The sequence below is a fragment of the Podarcis gaigeae genome (genome assembly GCF_964106915.1).
Source record: "Podarcis gaigeae genome assembly, chromosome: 12".
NCBI classification, from domain to species: Eukaryota; Metazoa; Chordata; class Lepidosauria; order Squamata; family Lacertidae; genus Podarcis; species Podarcis gaigeae.
In genome coordinates this window covers 47,890,914-47,909,858 of record NC_139688.1, presented here as the reverse complement: position 1 = coordinate 47,909,858, position 18,945 = coordinate 47,890,914, and the positions used below count along the sequence as shown (strand labels likewise).

The following is an 18,945-nucleotide window of genomic DNA, read 5'->3' as shown; positions in this document are numbered from 1 at the left end:
CAATCCAATAAGATTTAAATGACCCTGTGTGCATAATAAATAGTTTAACATTACTAAGATCAAAACTAAAAACTTGAAAATTTAAACACATGGAGCTAACACTTATGTTTATTAGATGAATTTGGAATCATTTACACATTAGATGAGATTCTTTTCCCCATCCCCCGCCAATACAGACTTGATTTACTGAAGCCTCAAGATCAGAGCTGTACTTGGCAGTTCCTGACCAATACTTTTACCTGTCTCTGCAGGTAAAAGTCTCAGCAGAGGATTTGTGAGTATGGAAAGGTGCACTTATTTTAGAAGACTTACCATCAACACTGGGGGCTACAGAGTCATAAGAACCAAAACACAACCAGGAAAATGATGGGAATGGGCGAGAATTATTTGTTACCATCAACAGAAAGTAGGAAATCAAAAATATGCAGCAATGCCACTGCTTTTAAAGGATGCAGATAGCCGGGAGGGGGGGCGGGTAGAATGTTAGAACCACCTACACTTTATAGTTTAAGAAGTTTAACTATATTTATTGACTGTTTAATCAAACAGTCAATCCCAGGGAATTACTAGTTCAGCAGTGGGTCTGGGAATCTCTAACTAAATTGTTACCTCCTCATCAGCCTGTAATTTTTAAAATTCTTTGGTGGAAGCCACAACAGTTATATGATAGAAATCAATGTAATGTACCAAAGATTTTTGAAATTACTTTTAATTGTTGGAGTAGATTCGGTTGTTCTTAGGTCCCACCTCCCTTTTTAGTGGCTGTGTGGAGTGGTAAGATTCCATTGTTTCCGTTCATTGTTTGTTTTGGTTGGTCTTTTTTGCCGTTGTTGCTATTGTAATGTTGTATATGTTTTTAACTGATTATATCAGATACTGTAAATCACCTTTTTAAATAAACAAATAAATAAAGATGCTCCACAAGAGCTGACAGGAAGCAAAATTCGCCTAACAGGTTTTAAGCTTATTCTACCATGGAGCATCCCTGCCACCATTTGATACGTACAGGAAAAACATAGAAAAGTTCTGAGTCATCACTGCTTCTTTCCTTCCTTCACCAAATATTGATTCAGTATTGAATTGTTTCTTCTACTAGAGATGTATTGCAACCAGGAAGTGTGGTGTTTGTACAGCTCAAGCCAACTGGATTCATATACTGCTACACAATAAACAGAATTTCCTAAAAGTTTCTATTCCAAAGCTCATTGCTTGAATATAAGCTTGAGAAACATAATAATAATTTTCACAAACACACACTAAATTTTCAGAATGTACAGGTAAATGAAAATAAATTTGATGGGTCAAGAAATGTATAAACAGATATAGTATTACGAAGGAGGAAGGATAACTTGTGATGGTTTTCAGGTTGCTAGCTAATTTACTGTGTGGCTTAAAGGAAAACAATTTAAGGCTAAACTACAGCATTTCCAAAGTGATGATGAAAAATACCTGTAAGAGTGACCTCTGTGGAGACTCTGTCAATGGAAAGTACATCATTGGCTCCATCATCACAAGCTTCCACATAAAACCTTTCTGGCGTTATGTGCCTAAAATGCAAGAAATGTGCAAGATCACCACCAGACAAGCAACATCACTTTAAAATACTAGGGCTCCCTGGAATTCTTATCACAATCACCCATAGGAAGAAAAGCTATATACCCATTATGCAAAACAGTAAACAAAGACAGCAAGTTAAAAAGCTCCGGTTTGGGGAAGAGCTGTAGTGGTAGAGCATCTTCTTTGAATGCAAAAAGTGCCAGGTTCAAACTCCAGTATCTCTAGGTATGGCTGGGAAAGACTCTCTGTTTGAAACCATGCGAGTGTTTCATAAATGTACTACCGAGCTGGTTGGACCAATAGTCTGAGTTCATTTAAGGCAACGTCCTATGTTTAGCATCAATATAGTCAAACATCAAATCTTACTACTTTGAGGAAACTTTGAAAACAAAACTTAAATTTGAAAGGAAGAAGCACTCTTCCTAAAAGAGGAAGATCTCTCACATGCGTAAGATTCAATGATGTAGCTGAATTATCTCTGCACCTTCCAGTCCATCTCCCAATGCTTCATTGTGCTTCTCTTGATTTTTCCTATACCTCCCCACTTTTCCCATGTGTTCTGGGCACTGGGCAGAACATACAAATTACAGGACATACCACAAAACACGCAACTAAATGGAGATACCACAGTGGATGAGAAATACGAGTTAAGAAGTCTGTAGTTTAAATATCACTTCTGAGTAAGACACAAAGAGTAAAAAATCTACTTTAAGTGTACAGTATTTGCTTTCTAATGCTTTCTTTAAAAGAAAAGAAACATTCTGCTCAGAATGGCACGTGCTAATAACCTAACTAAATTACATTATTAGGCACAGACACGCATGACATGCAAATGATACGAGATCAAACAATGGAATCACATTTCCATATTCACAGCAAATGGCAGCTATCCAGCAAAAGGAAAGAGCAACCAATTCACTTTCATTTTCAGCAAGGAAAGCATATGGGAGCCCATATTCTTTATTAGCAAAACAACTTGACAGCTTCAAACAGAGCAATGCAAGATAAGAAGTGGGGGAAAGCTGCCTTTGAGCAGCTGATTTAGGAGAAGGGACAAGATATCTATGCACTGTTAAGCAGTGAGATTGGCAAAACAGGGTGAGAGGACAGAAAGGGAGCGCAAGCCTCAGATGCAGTCATCCATTATGCTGGCAGAGGCCAATTACAAGGCACTCAAAACTAAGGACTGACAACAGGGAGGATCTCTGAGCAGGGCGACTAAAGTAGGTAAGCCATTTCCATGCTTATCAGCTGGAAAATGGGTAGGGCCCCTTGCTGCTTGATGTTTCAGCCACCTGACTCCACACACTGTTTTCACAGCAGCAAGGTTTTTCCTCCCAGATAGAAATCTTGGAAGCGCAGAAATGTTAACTTTCCCCTACTACTGCCTTTTTCCATTCCTTAGTCTAAGGTAACAGATATTGCTAGAACTTTAGACAGGCTATCAAATAGAGATACAAAGAAGAATGAGAAAAACCTGCAGTACATAGGTGCAGTACAGCTTAGGGCTAATTCCTGCACACATCCCTTGCTTACAGTCTAGCACTGGAACTGTTGCAACTGAAAAGACAAGTGCTGCTTATGGTGATATTAGTCATAAGAGCATCTTATCCGACGTTTAGCCATGCCAACCAATTCAGAAATGCACATCATTTAATGCTGCCATCATAAAATAAAATGATTGTGTACGAGCAAACACATGTTCCATCTGCTTTGTTCTTTGATTGCAATACATTATGATTGGATGGATTAATACGGAATTTCTCAGGGACTTTGACATACAAAATGCTTTACACTCCATCTCTCTTATCCTCACCAAAAATATAATAGAGCAACAGAGTCTCATGACTCCTTACTTAGAAGAGAACGTCACATTCCCGGGAATCCTAAAGTTTGGCTCACTGCTCTCTCTCCCAGCCTGATCACCCAAACTCCAAAACCACATAACCCTCCTAACTAATGATCAATTAGCATAACACAGGGCATTTACAAACTCTCTTTAAAATCTTCATAGATATTTTCTCAATCAATTGTACTGCAATCACTTTCTGGGTTCATTAACTTGCCACAGGAGTTTAACTCCTGGCATGGCTCATTATAGCATCTGCCTAGAAAACAAAATAAGATCAAATTGGTCCACCTTTGTAACTTCCTTTGCATATCAATCTACAGTTGTTGTCAATCTAGATGGCACAGGAGACAACTGAATTCCCCAACTATTCCGTAGTATTTTCTTATTGTTGCCTGTATGATCATGGTGCTTTGATTCCAAAGCTGTGCATTTCTTTATTTTATTAACAAAGGCAATGAGGGAATGGAGAGGCCTTGTTTCTCATTGCCCTTGAATGCTACTGCTATAAATTTGATTCTGCTTGCATTTAAAGCCAAATGTGCAACTTCTGAAACAATACGAGAATAGAACTATAGCCATCCTTCAACATTTGCACTTATCACAGTTTTGCAATACCAACCAATGTTTATAAAAATGCATCAGCAAAAGAGGATATCCTGTCTCCCTAGTGCAACCTTGACTTGGTATTCTTTGCGCCTTCATGTACTTCATGCCTAGTTCTTCTCTTCCTTCAAACTTCACCAAAATTTCCAGGTTATGGCCCTTTTCTGCCTTTCCACTGTCTGTCTAAATGAATCTGTCTAAATGAATCTGTCTAAATGAATCTATCTCCAAAGTTATCCAGCAACAACTAGTAAGTTAAATAAATAAAATTAACAAGATACCAACGAAGGCTTGCTTTAAAACAAAAACAAAAATCAGCATTTGTTTCTTTTAGCAATATAACAACAGGCAAACATGTTCTTTAAAAATGAAAACTCCAAGTTATTCAATCTTGAGTTACCTAGATGAGCCAGTTTATATTTGAGATAAAGATCTTGCATTGAGGTCTTGTTTAGTTTTATGGTTTAGTTTCATAGGCTGCCAAACATATCTGGACGCATTTCAAATCACAAAATCCATGTATTATTTTCTCACTTGCAACCATCTCACAGAACGGGTAGACAATTCAGAGATAGACCTTACTGAATGCTTAATATTAATTTGGGATTTGCAGATGTAAGTCTTCTCTGCAAAAGCACCTTGCTCTTTTTCCAATTAGGGGGAAAGACATTATGCACTTAGTATTTGATGCTCTAATGGCATATAAAGTTAGCATTGCATTCAGCATCCACTATCGTTTCAGAATTCTTTTATACAGTTTCACTGCTCCAACCTTGATTTCAGTAATGTACATATTTCCATCATGAATGCTTAATATTATTCTAATACAGGAAGCTACTCAATGCCAGCAACCACAGATTGTCGAGAGAAGAATTCAAAAAAGGCACACATACTGTGCTGAGCAGTGCATCACCCATCCATCTTGACATTATCCTCAAACTAAAACGAGAATGAGGGCAGACAGGCCACATTACACCAACATTTATGCAGCACCCTGAACAGAGGTGATTCTGCAAATTGTATAAAATGTTACATTTCAGTTCTACTTACTCTGCTCTGTGCTTCAAGTTGCCTCATGTCCCAATCAAATAATTTTCAATTGCATAACCCTTCTAAGTATCCCACTTAACATAACTAACCATTTTTTAAAGCAAAGCAGCAACAGCTTTCTTTAAAGAGAAAAAAAAACATTTCTGCATGTTCTCGCTCGCTATTCATCTGATTTTATTAAAGCTGAGATGCTGCCTGTCAAATATACCGTGATCAAAAGAATGCTTTTTTTCTATATGTCAGCCTACATCACTGAATGGCAAAGGCAAAAGGGACAGCTCCCTGTTCCAAGTCATGCAGGATCTGGGTAGACAGCTACTTAGGGAAGACACTGTCTACGCTTCATGAGAACTACGTTCAAAAGTGAACTTTCATCTTCTATAATTGATCTGCTCACATTTAAAACGCAAAACCTGCAATTGTTTAGGTTGTCCTTGGGGTTCCAACTAAGAGTCAGGTAAAATCTCTTGAATATTGTTCAAAAAGTGAAGGTCATAGGATTAAAATTCCATATTAAGACAATACCTTTATCACTGACATTCATCCATATGTACATAACATACTTATAATAACTGACTGCAGTACTTTCAAATTTTCATATTACTGGTTTTCCAACAGTTTTTTCTGTTTCTGTAAGTTTCTCTTTATTTGCATGCCTACTATTTAAATACAAAAGACTTTAGTTATTAAACAGTATACAGTATAAATATTTTTAGTAAGTAAGTAGATCGCTGCTGTTTGGTTTTATTAATGTGTCCTACTGAGCTGTCTTAATTATAAGCTTCATTGTTAAACTAATAGCAGCTAGGTGGGCACTTGCATATATTTTTGCATGCTCTCATCCTCATTTCTGCTCCACAAAGCAGCCCATCAATTGATTAATCTACATGCTCTCTTGAAATATTTCACAGCAGAATGCAAACATGGCTTGAGAAAATAAAAACAGTAAATATAATTCCTGAGGAACCTGTAGCTGGTCAGGGGTACTGCAACAATGAAACAATCTTTCTACACTTTGCTTTAATGCTGGCACTCTAAAATCAGGGCCAGGGAAGCTGGTGTCCTCCAGATGTCATTGGACTGGGATGACAGGGGTTGAGGGAACCAGATTTCGCATGCCTGCTCTAAAGGAAAAGCAGGATAGCCAAGGAACAATTGAATTAGCTTGTTGAAATTAAACTAAGGACACATGCAAGAAGAGGCCTGCATGCGCCTACCACTTGATCAGATGTCACAACTGAAACATATATCAGGTTACACAAGAATTAAATGCCAACAGAAAAAGTGACTTTAAATCTAATCCCAGTGGAAGTTGCAGAAATTTTTGCAATCCCCAAAGTACTTGAAAGGCCTATTTGAAAACACAACCACCTATTATCTTGAAGTAATACAAATGACGACCCAGGAAGAGAGTTCGATTTTGAACGATCCCCATAGTGATTAGGCACTTAATTATTAAACACACAGAAGACTGCGGAAATTAAATGTAACAGCAACGGTATACCTGAGAATTTAAACTCTAACCTTCTAATTGTGCATATTTAGAAGAAAGTTCCACTAATTTCATAGGTCTTCTTTCCATGTAGGTATGTTTTAAGATGAGGATGCTAGATCTCTTTTAACCAACACTAAAGATGTTTACAAAAGAATCTCCCTGGAGTGCCCTGAGTCATCTTTCCGCCTAGAACCATATGTTCCCTTCCCTGGCATTTCTCATTTTGCTAGGCTAACCTTCACTTCAGACATCAGTTATCTTGTTCCTGCAGGCTATAGTGTTAGAAAGAATGCAACTGAGCCCCCTTTTAACTTCATTATGAATAATACAATTACTAGAAAGACTGGCAGAGGTTGTTCTACTTTTCAGGAGCCACAGTAAAGGCAGAATCACATTTGCACAGGAGATTTGCACAGGACATTTGCACAGGAGAAAACAAAGAATGGACATGCAGAGTGAAAGTGGAGAGGAAGTTTAGGTAAACCAAGAATTTGCTGCTGTAAGAATTTACAGGAACTGTATGCATTGCAACGAGAGGACAGACAACGAAACCCTGCAATTACTATTTCTTACACAATGTAAATTTTTACATGGAAGAGCCTCCATATTTGTAAGGAATTATGTTTGCTTTACTATTCTTTTTTTTTTTTTTTTTTTACTGTCTTACCCACCTCGCTTCTCCTTGGAGAAACGGACAGAATAGGCATTCAAAAAATAAAATAAAATACAGTAAGCAACTCATTTCTACCGGGAAGTAGTTAGTTAGTCCCCAAGATGTTGCAGCCTAGTTGTTAATCAGAGTACATATTATTCAGGTGCAGGACCCAGGGTGAGAAGAGCAGGTGTGTGATTAGCAATCTGAGGGTCAGATTAGAGGCCTGGGATGTTTGTTGTTTAGTCTTGTCAGCCATGAAACTCTCTGGGTGACCTTGGACCAAACACCTTCTCCTCAGCCTCACCTATTCACAGAGTTCTTGGCGAGCATAAAAAAAAAGTGGATGAGAGAGACCTTGCACGCAACCTATAGGCTGAGGGTAATTCAGTGGAGTGGAGCATGAGACTCAATATCAGGGTTGTAAAATGGGGAAAAATTCCTAAATTGCAAGGGATTGATGACCCTCACAGTCCCTTCCAACTCTAGGGTTCTATGAACTCTCTGGAGGAAAAACCGCACCAGAAAAAAAAGAAATAAATGTTAGTGTTGTGGAGAGGGAGGGGGGAATACCCACTGAGAAGAAAAATGTAGGAAAGGCAATGTGACCCTGTGGAAACGCCCTCAATGAGATGAGCAACTAGATAACCTTTAGAAGATGTGCAATGATGTGATGTGCAATGTTTTATTAATATACTGTGTGTGTGTATGCGCGTGTGTGTGTGTTGGAAGCTGCCCAGTGTGGCTGGGGCGACCCAGTCGGAGGGGTGCGGTACGAACAATAAAACTGCTGCTGCTGTTGTTATTTAAGCAACATGGGGTGAGAGGGGTCGGAAATAGAAAAATAACCCAAGCTAGTCGCGTCAGAAGAAATTTTTGGCGGGCAAATGAAGCGACAGGGAAGATGAGGCGAGTGGGAGGAACTGTTTTGCCTGTGCAAAGCGGGGGGACAATTTGGGGCGGGGGGGGCGTCGTCGAAAGAGGGGCAGCCGAGGAGGGAAGCTCGGAAAATGGCCACGGAAGGGGAGGAGGAGGACGACGGCGAGGAGAGGCCGGCGGGGGGTGGGCACTGCGGGTCTGCCATTGGGACGGGGTGGTCTGCACTGCAGGGAGGGTTTTTCCCCGCCCTCTCCCTCCCTCCGTCCACCCTCTCCCTCCCTCCGTCCACTCACAGCTTCAAGTTCTCGTAGGCTCCTGCCGCCGCCGCCATGGCTGCCCCCTCAGCCGCTCGCCTCTCAAGCGCCGCCCGGCTCCTCAACGTCCAGGACTCTCGCCTCACCTCTCACCTGACGCGCCTGGGCCTTTCGGGACGGAGCGCCGCTCGGGACAAAGCTACTCGGAAAGCATTTCGGCGTCGGGCGAAGGCGGCGGCTGATTGGTGGAAGCCGCCGCTCAAGGCCACGCCGGCCTTACGCTCGCGGAGAGGGAGGGGGGAAGAGGGCGGGCGGGAGCTCGGAATTGTGACGCTGCGAAAGGCGCGAGCTGCGGGCGACGCCGAACGCAGCCCTAGCCCGGATTGGCCGCGAGATTCACTTGGGCTCCGCCTGCGTATTAAAAAAAAAAAAGCGCTTCTCGCTGGCTGCTGGCCGAAGCGAAGGCGCCTGGGAGGGTTTTGATTGGCTGGCTATCCCCCCGCCCATCCAATTGAGAGAGGAGTAAGATTCTGCGGCGGATGAATTTAGAATATAGGCAGAGAAGCGATGTCTACCAGCGGGGCCAGTGGCGCAATGGATAACGCGTCTGACTACGGATCAGAAGATTCTAGGTTCGACTCCTGGCTGGCTCGGCCGTATTTTTTCCTCCTACTGCTCATTAAAGCTAGAGTTTTGAGCAGTGGGATCGCAAAATTCACAACACCTTCTGATTCAGTTGGCTGCAGATCCACTGTCGCAACTGCAGTCCCGAAACTCCTGGTGCATTTGATTTTATCTGATTTGATATTTCTGTGCTGCTTTTCATTCAAATGAGTCCCAAAGCGGCTCACAAACAATAAATAATAGTGTCATTATAGCACTTATATAACATAATAGAACATCGGAAATACAGCATAGACTAATTAACAAAGAATCAGTCAAACAATTGCAATCTATAAACACTGTTAACAAAGCAACAACAAAAATTAAGCTGAAACATCACATTTAAAGCAAAAGTCATAGGATTAGCAAAGCAATACTGCATTTGTAATCCATAAAACAATATTAACGACGGTAAAATAGCAGCTAAAAGATGAGCAACACTGTTAAGTTCATATGCACACTCTCCACACTCCCATGACTTTTATTGTACTGTGTGACATACCAAAATTCTGATCCAAAATAAAGCTATTAACTTTTGCCCAAAGTGCAGGTTTTGCAAATTGCAGTGTGAGAATTTTCTCAAAACGATGACCACTGTATTAACTACTACATTGCACTATTAGTTTATGAATACCACCCGTCTTTATATAGGGGTAGTTCTTCCACTGTTGGAGGCTTGGCGTTGGGGGCTGGGGGACGACAATAAAAGTTCCAGCAGTTTTCAGCTTCCTAAAGTGCCTCATGTCGGCTGCACACCTGAGCCTTCCTGCTGTGCCACCCTTATAACAGCCGGGCAGGAGAAGGAGCCTGGGCATGCACTTAGACACTGAAGAAGTCAACAAAGACCCAGATCTTTAAGTAGCACTCTGTGGATTGGTGCAGAACTGTGGGGTAAAATGAGTTTTCTGTATGTCTTGTTTTGTCTATAACTCTTGGATTCTGAGCATAGCTGTCAACTTACAGATTTGAAAATAAGGGACCAGCAGCCTCGAAAATAAGGGATCAGCAGCCAAAATAAGGGATTTTCAGAGCACAGGTATGTTCAACTTCTGAGCCCCTCCGAGCCAAAGGCAGAAAGCCCAGCCAGCAGCCAAACAAAGCCTCAAGCGGTGGTTCCCACAGCGCAGCAACCCGGCAAAGGGGATGCAGCAAGGGAAACCACTGTCACCTCTCCGCTGGGAAGCGCTGAGCAAAAGCGAGTCCCCAGGCAACGCGGCCGATTTGATCGGCACAAGGCATGCAAGCTCCACCCCCCCAGTCGTTCTTAGACTCCTTATTGGGTGAGCAACGCAGCCAAGCAACACAGTTGGAGCCTCCCTGGCCGGCAGGGAGGGAGGGAGAGGAGCTGCTTCCTCTGAAACCCGGGAAATTTAAGGGACATCATCAATAAGGGACAGCAGCGGGACACAGCGCTGGGATAAGAGACTTTCCTGCCAAATAAGGGACGGTTGACAGCTATGATTCTGAGACAAACCCCCTTTCAGAGGTTTCAGAGGAAGCTGAGCTGGTTTAACTAGGGCAGACAGGAGGCTGGAAGCAGGTCACTGGCTCAAAGGCCATGGTACTACCTCCATACAGATGGAAAACCAACCCTCAGAAAGCTCAAGGGCTTTTTAGCCAGGGCCTGTTTGCACAACAGCCATTGCAGTTTTCTTTGCGCAATGTTTGCTAGTGGTTGCTGCAATGGGGTGTGTGGGTTTTTTTTTGCAAAAGGGTGTTCCCCTTAGCAGAAGTGCACTGAGTGCAAAGCGAAAATGCCATTAGGGCTTGTTTTGAGCAATCTTATTGTATTTGACAGCAATATATAGATACTGAACCACCCCTCCCCCTCCCACATTGTTGCACCTTTGTACACACAGTACAAGGACCATGAAAATGGTGAGCAGCAGCAACAGTGACAACCACGGAGGAGCCCATGTTGTCCCAGGAGAGACTGCAGGATCCTGAAAAGGGACCTTTGGGCATAGGTGGCCAAGGAGCCTCAAAACAGCATCAAGTTGTACTCACCCTACACAGGTCCCCCTTGATGAATGTTAGGACCAACAGTGAGCAGATGCTGTAGGTGACATGAGCGTCTTGTATTTCTGCTTATGTGTGTATGGCGTGCATGTTTATTAGTGCAAACCTATCAGTGAAATCCCCATGCAGGGAATCGTCAGAAGACGTGCAGTGTGTGCAGTTTGCATGCCACTGACTACCGCCACAAAGTTACAGTGGACAAAATAATCTCATGAGAGCCATTCCTGTTATAGGTAACTTTCTTTCCATGTAATAACAGTTCTGTTGACATCTATTTTATGGGTTAGCTCCCACAGCTGAACAGTTTGTGGCCCTCACTGTGGACCTATTATGTCAGCTTTCACTCCTTAGAAGGAGAGTAGTAAGCAAATTTAACTCGTTGAACTGAAGGAGATCAACCAGAGATGGGTGGGGTACTACTACTACTACAGTGGTACCATGGGTTGAGTACTTAATTTGTTCCGGAGGTCCATACTTACCCTGAAACTGTTCTTAACCTGAAGAACCACTTTAGCTAATGGGGCCTCCTAGTGCTGCCGCTGTGCTGCTGCTGCACGATTTCTGTTCTCATCCTGAAGCAAAGTTCTTAACCTGAAGAACTATTTCTGGGTTAGTGGAGTCTGTAACCAGAAGCGTATGTAACCTGAAGCGTATGTAACCCGAGGTACCACTGTATTAACAATAATAATGATATGTCATTTACAATGTTCATTAGAAATAATACTTTTTAAAGACTTGGGTTTATGTCGATGGCTGTTTGGAAATGCAGTTTGTTTTTAGTTTGTATTTTGATTGTGTGTGTGAGTTTAATTTGGACAGGTGGTTCATTTGCTTTAACTCATTTTGCTGTTCATTTATTAGCTGCCTTGTGTTTCTTTGGAAAATTAGGTGGCACAGTTTTTTAAAATCAATAAGTCGAATCTAAAGATTGCTCAAGGTTCAGTACCAAGTTTATTCAAGTGACTGTTTACTCCTTTATTTAATAACGCATCTGTCATGCGGGGGGACAAACCGCTGAGGTTCAAAACTTGCCCTAGTCGTGATGGCAGGCGGCTACTCCGTCTCCCTCTTCTTTTTCTTTAAATTCCTCCTCCGCATCCTTTCCTTCCACTCGCGACGACTCCTCCGAGCCTGAAGGTGGCGCTCGCTCCCCGACAACCTTTCCCCTTCCCGCCCACGTGCTTTCCACTTCCGGGGCCTAGAACAGAGCAAGGGGCGGGGCTTCCGGCCATTCACAGCGCGCTCCTAAGGGAAACGCCACTCGGGGTTTCTCTTCGGCAGCGTCGGGAGCGGCCTAGTTTTCGGCTGCCTGCCTGCGGCTGCTCTTCCTCCGCGCTCGGTTCTCATCCGTTCCCCGCTCTCCTTTTCGTCTTCGCCCCCGGGGAAGCCGCGGCTTCAGGTTCGCGCCCGACGCCTTCGCCGCCATGAAGCTCGTGAGGTAAAAGGGCGAGCGCGTGGCCGGGGAGGGAAGAAGGGGCGGGAAAAGACGTTGGGCAGACGCGGCTCGGGCCTGGGCGCGTCGTCGGAGCTCGCGCGGCCGGCGTCTCCTCCCAGGCGCCCTTGCGCCCCCCTCTGCTGCTGCTGCTGCTGCTACTATGCCCCCCCCCCGCAGCATCACCTCACGCAACGGCCCCCCCCGCCTTTCCCCCGCCTCTGGCCTTTGTCATATAGCAGGTGTGGACGGTGGGGTGTTGCTTGCTTTGGTTGTTTTAAAGGGGTGAGGTGCTTAGCCTCCAACACTAACCCGATAAACATAGAGATGTCCTATTCCTTTTTTTAATAATTTTTTTTTTATAGTTTTAAAATACAACAATCCAATACAGTGGTACCTCGGGTTACAGACACTTCAGGTTACAGACTCCGCTAACCCAAAAATAGTACCTCGGGTTAAGAACTTTGCTTCAGGATGAGAACAGAAATCCTGCGGCCGCAGCGGGAGGCCCCATTAGCTAAAGTGGTACCTCAGGTTAAGAACAGTTTCAGGTTAAGAACGGACCTCTGGAACGAATTTAAGTACTTAACCCACTGTAATAGCCTCATCATAACAATGCCAAATCATAATACAATTAATAATACCAATCACTGAGATGCCAAATTAAACAATTTAGGTGCCCCTCCACGTGCTGGAATTAACAGTTTGATTATTTTCTTTGTTTCTGCGTTCCAAAAATCTTACAAATTTCAATTACGCTCCAGTCCAAATCTGGGACGTCCTATTCCGTAATAATAATAGTCACGGTAATACAGTCATACCTCGTAATATTCTGACTTGCAGTTGCCCCAGCCGCTCTGGGAAGCTTCCATTAAAAAAAATAACACCTTACCTATACAGGGATGTCTTCTGAAGGTTGTATAGCTACTTATTTCCTTGGCTTGGGGGATGCACAACTCCATGCCCTTCAATATTTATCCCATGAAAATAGGGACATTCTGTTCCATAATAATAAGAGAAATAATAATTTTATTACTGATACAGTGGTGCCTCGCAAGACGAAATTAATTCGTTCCGTTCTTTAAATTAATTAATTTGTTCTGTTGCAGCTTTCTCTCCAAGGAAGTGGTGAGTCCTTTTTCAGGGCAAGGCATTCTGGATGAAGTGGTTCAGGGGAAAGACTCCTTCTTGAGAGCAAGGGGGAGTGAGTGCCACTGCAGCCTCTGCATTACTAGTAGGAAAAGAAAAGTAAACCAGCGATGGGTGTGCAGTGCATTGCCCTGACCCTATGCAGGGCCCCTTGAAACATGGATATCAAAACAGTTGTCCTGATTTGACGTACCATGGAGTCAGCATTGGATATGAGAGTTTAGATGCTCTGTGCTCTCATAAACTTCCACAGCTGCCTCTCCTTTTTTAAACCATATTCACTTAACTTTAATTGCTGGACTGGAGAATCCCTAATTTCCACAGATAGGTCTCATTGGGACTAATATGAGGAGCTGATTGCCTGTCGTTAAGTTATCCACTGGCTGGTGGGGTGCTCCAGAAATAATTGTGCATTTTTAAAATGTAGCAGACAAAGGTCTCTATAATTTTAGCACTTGTTAGTACCAGCGCATTGAGCTGGAAATGTTATTGTTTCATTTATGCATTGCAGGTTTCTAATGAAACTTAGTCATGAAACTGTAACCATAGAACTGAAGAATGGGACCCAAGTACATGGAACTATCACAGGTATGGGATTTGGGATATCTTAAATGTTAGTTTCCTTTTGTGAAACATTAGGCTGTTCTAGTCTTTCATTTAAATGTTTGATTAGTCCACCGTTCTGAAGAAATTCCAATGTGCTTAGGTGCACCATCCCACCATCTTCCCCAAAATCTGTGAATCAGGTTAGGTTAATGAAGGCTACTCCACTGGGTTTCATAGAACAGCAGAGGGGAGGTTTTTCCTTATTGATATCCAGTGCATTGAAACTATATCACACTGGCTCTTAGAGTATGCATTTTTTGCTCTGCTATAATGGTTGCATGGCTGATGTTAAATAGAGCTAAGTGATGGGGGGGGGGTGAGAGGTGGTTGTTTAATGACTTGTAACATGCCTAGGTGGCATCTGTCTGTATATATTGACATCTTCACTTATATCATCACCAGAATAAGGGAAAGGGATAATGCTTTGAACTATGAGTGCATGCGTTAGTTATATCTAAGTACTATTGCAGTGGTTAGAGGTAATAGTGAATTACTGACTGAATACTAAAAGGGTCTGGATGTCTAGGCAATGCAGATAAAATTATTTCAATATAATTAGCTGTTTAGGAGGTGTATTTTTCTTCTGGTTTTGAGTATCACTTTTTCTACAGCTGTGCTATGGTGACTACACATGTAGGACATTCATTTTGCTTTCCCACTGTAAAGCACTTAATGTCTCTTAGATGGCATGGGAAATGTAGTACAATACCTTATACTACTCTCCATTTAGGAACTCTGTAATTATTAATATAAGTCTCTTTGAAAACAGTGTAGAGGAAGCTTCCTGTTCTTTGTTTCAGGAGTGGATGTCAGTATGAATACACATCTTAAAGCTGTAAAGATGACTCTGAAGAACAGAGAACCTGTCCAGCTGGAGACGTTAAGTATTCGAGGCAACAATATTAGGTATTTCATTCTGCCAGATAGTTTGCCTCTGGATACCTTGCTGGTGGATGTTGAACCAAAAGTCAAATCCAAGAAAAGGGAAGCAGGTTAGTGATTTGATTTCAAACCACCAAGAATGTATTTGCTGTCTATACATGAGCACTTCAATTTGCCCTTAATTGCAATATGAATTCTCATGAGGGGCTTTGGGGGGGCAGTGGCTTGTTGTGTAGGAGGGAGCCAGGAAAGCCTTGTTAGTCAAGCATATGACTAGATCTAACCCTGAACTTTTGTGGCACCAACAAATCCAGATGCTACCCGTTTAATATTGCCAGGTTTAAAATTACTTGGTATGGGGGGATATGAAAATTTTCATGTTGAACAATAGAGTTGTTCATGTTACACTCAGAAGCCACCAGTTTCTTGTAGGCAAAATTCTGAATTCTGTTGCTCTTTAAACAATGAAATCTACTGGAGGAACTAATCTGTTCTGGAATCTATCCTTGTCCCGAAAAGGAGATGTGGAATTTACAGACTTTATTCCTGCTTAGCGTATTTATTTGGGCTTTGACAAAAACTGCAGCAGTAACCTGCCTACTTGTAATGGCGCTCACAACACGTAACACATCTTTTTGACTTCTTTAATGAATTGATTTGTTATCCAAAGTGGGAAACAGAACAGTAGCTGTATACCATTTTGCAACCAAATTACTAAGATTACTTCAATAAAAAGTTAAAACAAAATGTTTAAATGATAGGTGTTTTGAGTCCAAAATCTGGCGTGACCTTTATATACTGCGATTCCATGTTTTTGAAGGAAGTTTTTTTGTGTTTGTGTTCAGTTGCAGGGAGAGGTCGTGGCAGAGGACGTGGGAGAGGCAGAGCACGTGGCAGGGGGAGAGGAGGTCCAAGACGATAATTTCTTTATAGCCACTAAAAATGTCGGGCAACTTTGGATATTTTTTGTACAGGTTTTGTTTCATTGTCCATTTTTAATAAACAAATGTGGGAAATGTTGTGTCAGTTAAGGTCAAGTTATATACTTCAATCTTATTGGGATTTTGATTATACATGCCTTTGTAACCTCTAGTACTGTTCAACCCAAACTTTAACTTCCTTAAATTGATACATACAAAAATTTATTCAAAATTCCCACAAAGATATGGAATGTGCTCATTGTGGTGTAGTCCTTATTCCTGCCACATATTCTGTTATAACAAAAGACTTTGCATTTTTTGTGTTTTCAACGTTGCTTGAAATTACATACACCTTCAGTTTCAACTAATATTTTGAGTATATTTCTTTTAAGTTTTTGCCTGGAAGAATGGATGTAGGCTGTTAAATACTAAATCAGCATTTACATACATTGGTGAATTTAATTGAAAGGAGTTTGGCATAGAAAGTGAATCTGCGTTACTAATGGAAAAACCTATAACTTCCGGGAACTTCTAAATTTCACACCAATAGCTTTTTGAATTCGAAGTATTTTTTCAGCCTTGTTGATAAATACATAGGTAATCTATGCGTAACCTACAAGCATTTGTTAGAAGCCTGAGAACATCCACTTTCGTTTTAAAAAATGTTCAACTTTTACCCTTTTAGAGATTAAAACTTTGTCAACACTTGATCACGGTTCAGGAAAAGAAATTCAGTAAAAAGAACACCTGACTTTTTAAATCTCTTGTGGCTTGTCTGGACTCATGTTTATCCTATGGTTGAAGGTAATGTTAAAAATATTGAATAATGTGGCACTATGTGCTACTGAGAACATTAATGCGCACATTACCTTGCTATAACTAAAATGTCCAGTCTTGAGTTCCCCAGCTCATGAAACAGCTCCAGCGTAGCTCTTCCTTACTTTTAACAGCCCAACTCCACTCTCCTTTAAGGCATCTCTAGAAAAGTGGGGAAATTCAGCTGGGTGATACATCTTGGAAACTGCTCTTTACATTGCATATAAACATTGCTAGCTGATTACTGAGCTTATATCGCTTCTAAAGAAGCCTTCAAGCACCTACTAAAATATAGATCCCATGAATAATACAAATAACATGGTCACACTGCATTATACATGGAAAAATTATTTGTGCACATTGCAGCTTTCTTGCAGTGCAACCCTTTCTTCCTGTTCTTCAGATGGAGTAGGAATACACTTCTACTAAAGTGAAGATTGTTCAGAAGGCGGCAGAGTGAATTGACCAATATATACTGTGCACGGTCCAAGGTGTTTGTAAGCCACCATGTTGCGTTCGTACCCCTCAGAGACAATCTTAAATCTTCCATCTGCTATAGGACAGTTCTCTTGACCATTCATTGGTAAGACAGTAGTAAAATTCTGCGTGCTTGTTAATGGTTGCAGGTTATTGCTGTTGTAGTCTTCAAGGTGGTTTGCAAAGGTTGCAGCTGTTGATGATGTTCTCATAAGTCCAGAACTAAGGATTTGTTCTTTTCATTATAAAAGTTACTAATGCTCCCAGTGGTATGCACAAAGTGGAGGCTGCGACAAGCAGCCCAATAACTGCTAGGGCCCCACTTGGATAATCTTTTGTAACCAGCTGACCCTGCAAGAGAGAGAGGACCAGATGTAAAACAAAAGTCTATTAATGCAGATGTGTGCTACCGTGCGAATTTAGAATTGGTGGGAGGCACTTTTTTCAGAGCTTACCCTGCATTGCTTTCAAAGTGAGCACCTCATCTATGATGCTTCCTAGCAGAAATACTTTAAACTGAAATTCAGACTGCTACAGGTCTATGTACTGCAAGGCCTTTCAGTGAGCAGAGGGCATGTAAAGTTTCATCTGACCACTGCATTTGAAAAACAACAACTTGATAATGACCACTGTTCTCTAATATGCAACATGCCAACAGCTAATGCATCTGTAAGATACGTTTTGTATCTACAGCTGTGTTCTGATTTTTTAAAACTAAAACTTAAAAATTACATTTCTGTAGAGATGTTGCAACAAATTCCATATTAACTTCAAAACCTTGATTTGGTTCATATCTCATGACAAACCTAGTTTGTCTTAAACTATGGTTCGGTCCTGAACATGTCTTCTTGCCCATGCTGTGCAGGTCGTATTGCATCTTCTCTCCTTCCCCCTCCCAGAGATGGCTCAGACAACAAGTGTGGCTTGTTATTTCTTCCTAACCAGTACTGATTTTTCATTGAAAGAAAGGAACCCTGATCCAGGTTTGGTTAACTTGACAAGCCATAGCATGGCTTGTTTGAATCACATGGGAGGAAGGAAAGTCATGCAGAGGATATCCTGTTCATGATTATAGCTTTGCTCGTTTTGTAAAACTTCAAATGGAAATTTGAATTGTAATCATTGAACCTGAACATATGTATGCTGTGAATTGTTTCAGCGGGGGGGGGGGGGGACCTTCAAATTGTATTTTATTCTACATGCTAAGCTGCTTTGAAGCTTACTGGGCCTGTTTTTATCAATGCTCAAAGTGGCATTGTAAGCCATTCCAGAACCCTGGCTGCTAATACCGTATTTTTCACCCTACAGGGCACACTGGCCCATAGGACGCACCTCATTTTTTTTGGGGGGGGGAATGAATAAAAAAAATTATTCCCCCCCCCCCCAGCCCCCAGAACAGGTTGTTATCCGCAAGCCCTGCGAGCCCGCGGGAACTCCCCCCGGGCGCGCAAGGCTTGCAGACACCTGCGCAAAGCACGGGGCGTCCTCCGGAGGGCTCTCCGGGCTGCCGCCCACAAGCCTTGCGCACCCGGGGGAACTCCCGCTGGGCGCACAAGGCTTGTGGATAGCTTCCTGAAGCCCGGAGAGCGAGAGGGGTCGGTGCGTACTGACGCCTCTCGCTCTCCAAGCTTCAGTGAAA

At 42.1% G+C, this 18,945-nt stretch overlaps 3 protein-coding genes across 10 annotated transcripts in view; 1 reads left to right on the top strand and 2 right to left on the bottom strand.

Annotated features, from left to right (window-relative positions):
- SACM1L (SAC1 like phosphatidylinositide phosphatase) overlaps nucleotides 1–8,727 on the bottom strand; it is a 32,359-nt gene extending 23,632 nt beyond the window's left edge. Inside the window, exons 1-2 of the mRNA XM_083705850.1 lie at nucleotides 8,382–8,727; nucleotides 1,450–1,547 (exon numbers count right to left, since the gene is read on the bottom strand). Coding sequence (XP_083561976.1) covers nucleotides 1,450–1,547; nucleotides 8,382–8,419 — 136 coding nt within the window. The 5' untranslated portion in view covers nucleotides 8,420–8,727. The remainder of the gene's footprint in view (nucleotides 1–1,449; nucleotides 1,548–8,381) is intronic.
- A 3,315-nt stretch (nucleotides 8,728–12,042) lies between these two features.
- SNRPD1 (small nuclear ribonucleoprotein D1 polypeptide) lies at nucleotides 12,043–16,381 on the top strand. 2 transcript variants are annotated; one of them, XM_083706140.1, is made up of 4 exons: nucleotides 12,043–12,462; nucleotides 14,117–14,193; nucleotides 15,012–15,203; nucleotides 15,939–16,381. In XM_083706140.1, exons 1-4 carry the CDS (start codon nucleotides 12,449–12,451, stop codon nucleotides 16,013–16,015), a joined length of 360 nt encoding a protein of 119 aa, XP_083562266.1. In that variant the 5' UTR covers nucleotides 12,043–12,448; the 3' UTR covers nucleotides 16,016–16,381. The 2 variants fall into 2 exon arrangements, with proteins under 2 accessions (XP_083562266.1, XP_083562267.1); XM_083706141.1 differs by lacking the exon at nucleotides 12,043–12,462 and adding an exon at nucleotides 12,542–12,698.
- The window catches only part of SLC6A20 (solute carrier family 6 member 20), a 31,239-nt gene continuing 28,019 nt past the window's right edge, over nucleotides 15,726–18,945 (bottom strand). For all 7 annotated transcript variants that reach the window (XM_083705860.1, XM_083705856.1, XM_083705858.1 and 4 more), the window contains one exon: nucleotides 15,726–17,657. In XM_083705860.1, coding sequence (XP_083561986.1) covers nucleotides 17,529–17,657 — 129 coding nt within the window. In that variant the 3' untranslated portion in view covers nucleotides 15,726–17,528. The remainder of the gene's footprint in view (nucleotides 17,658–18,945) is intronic.

Coding starts and splice junctions, on each gene's coding strand:
- SNRPD1 (XM_083706140.1), top strand. Junction 14,194..15,011: donor AGTACATGGAACTATCACAG/GTATGGGATTTG, acceptor TCTTTGTTTCAG/GAGTGGATGTCAGTATGAAT. Junction 15,204..15,938: donor ATCCAAGAAAAGGGAAGCAG/GTTAGTGATTTG, acceptor GTTTGTGTTCAG/TTGCAGGGAGAGGTCGTGGC.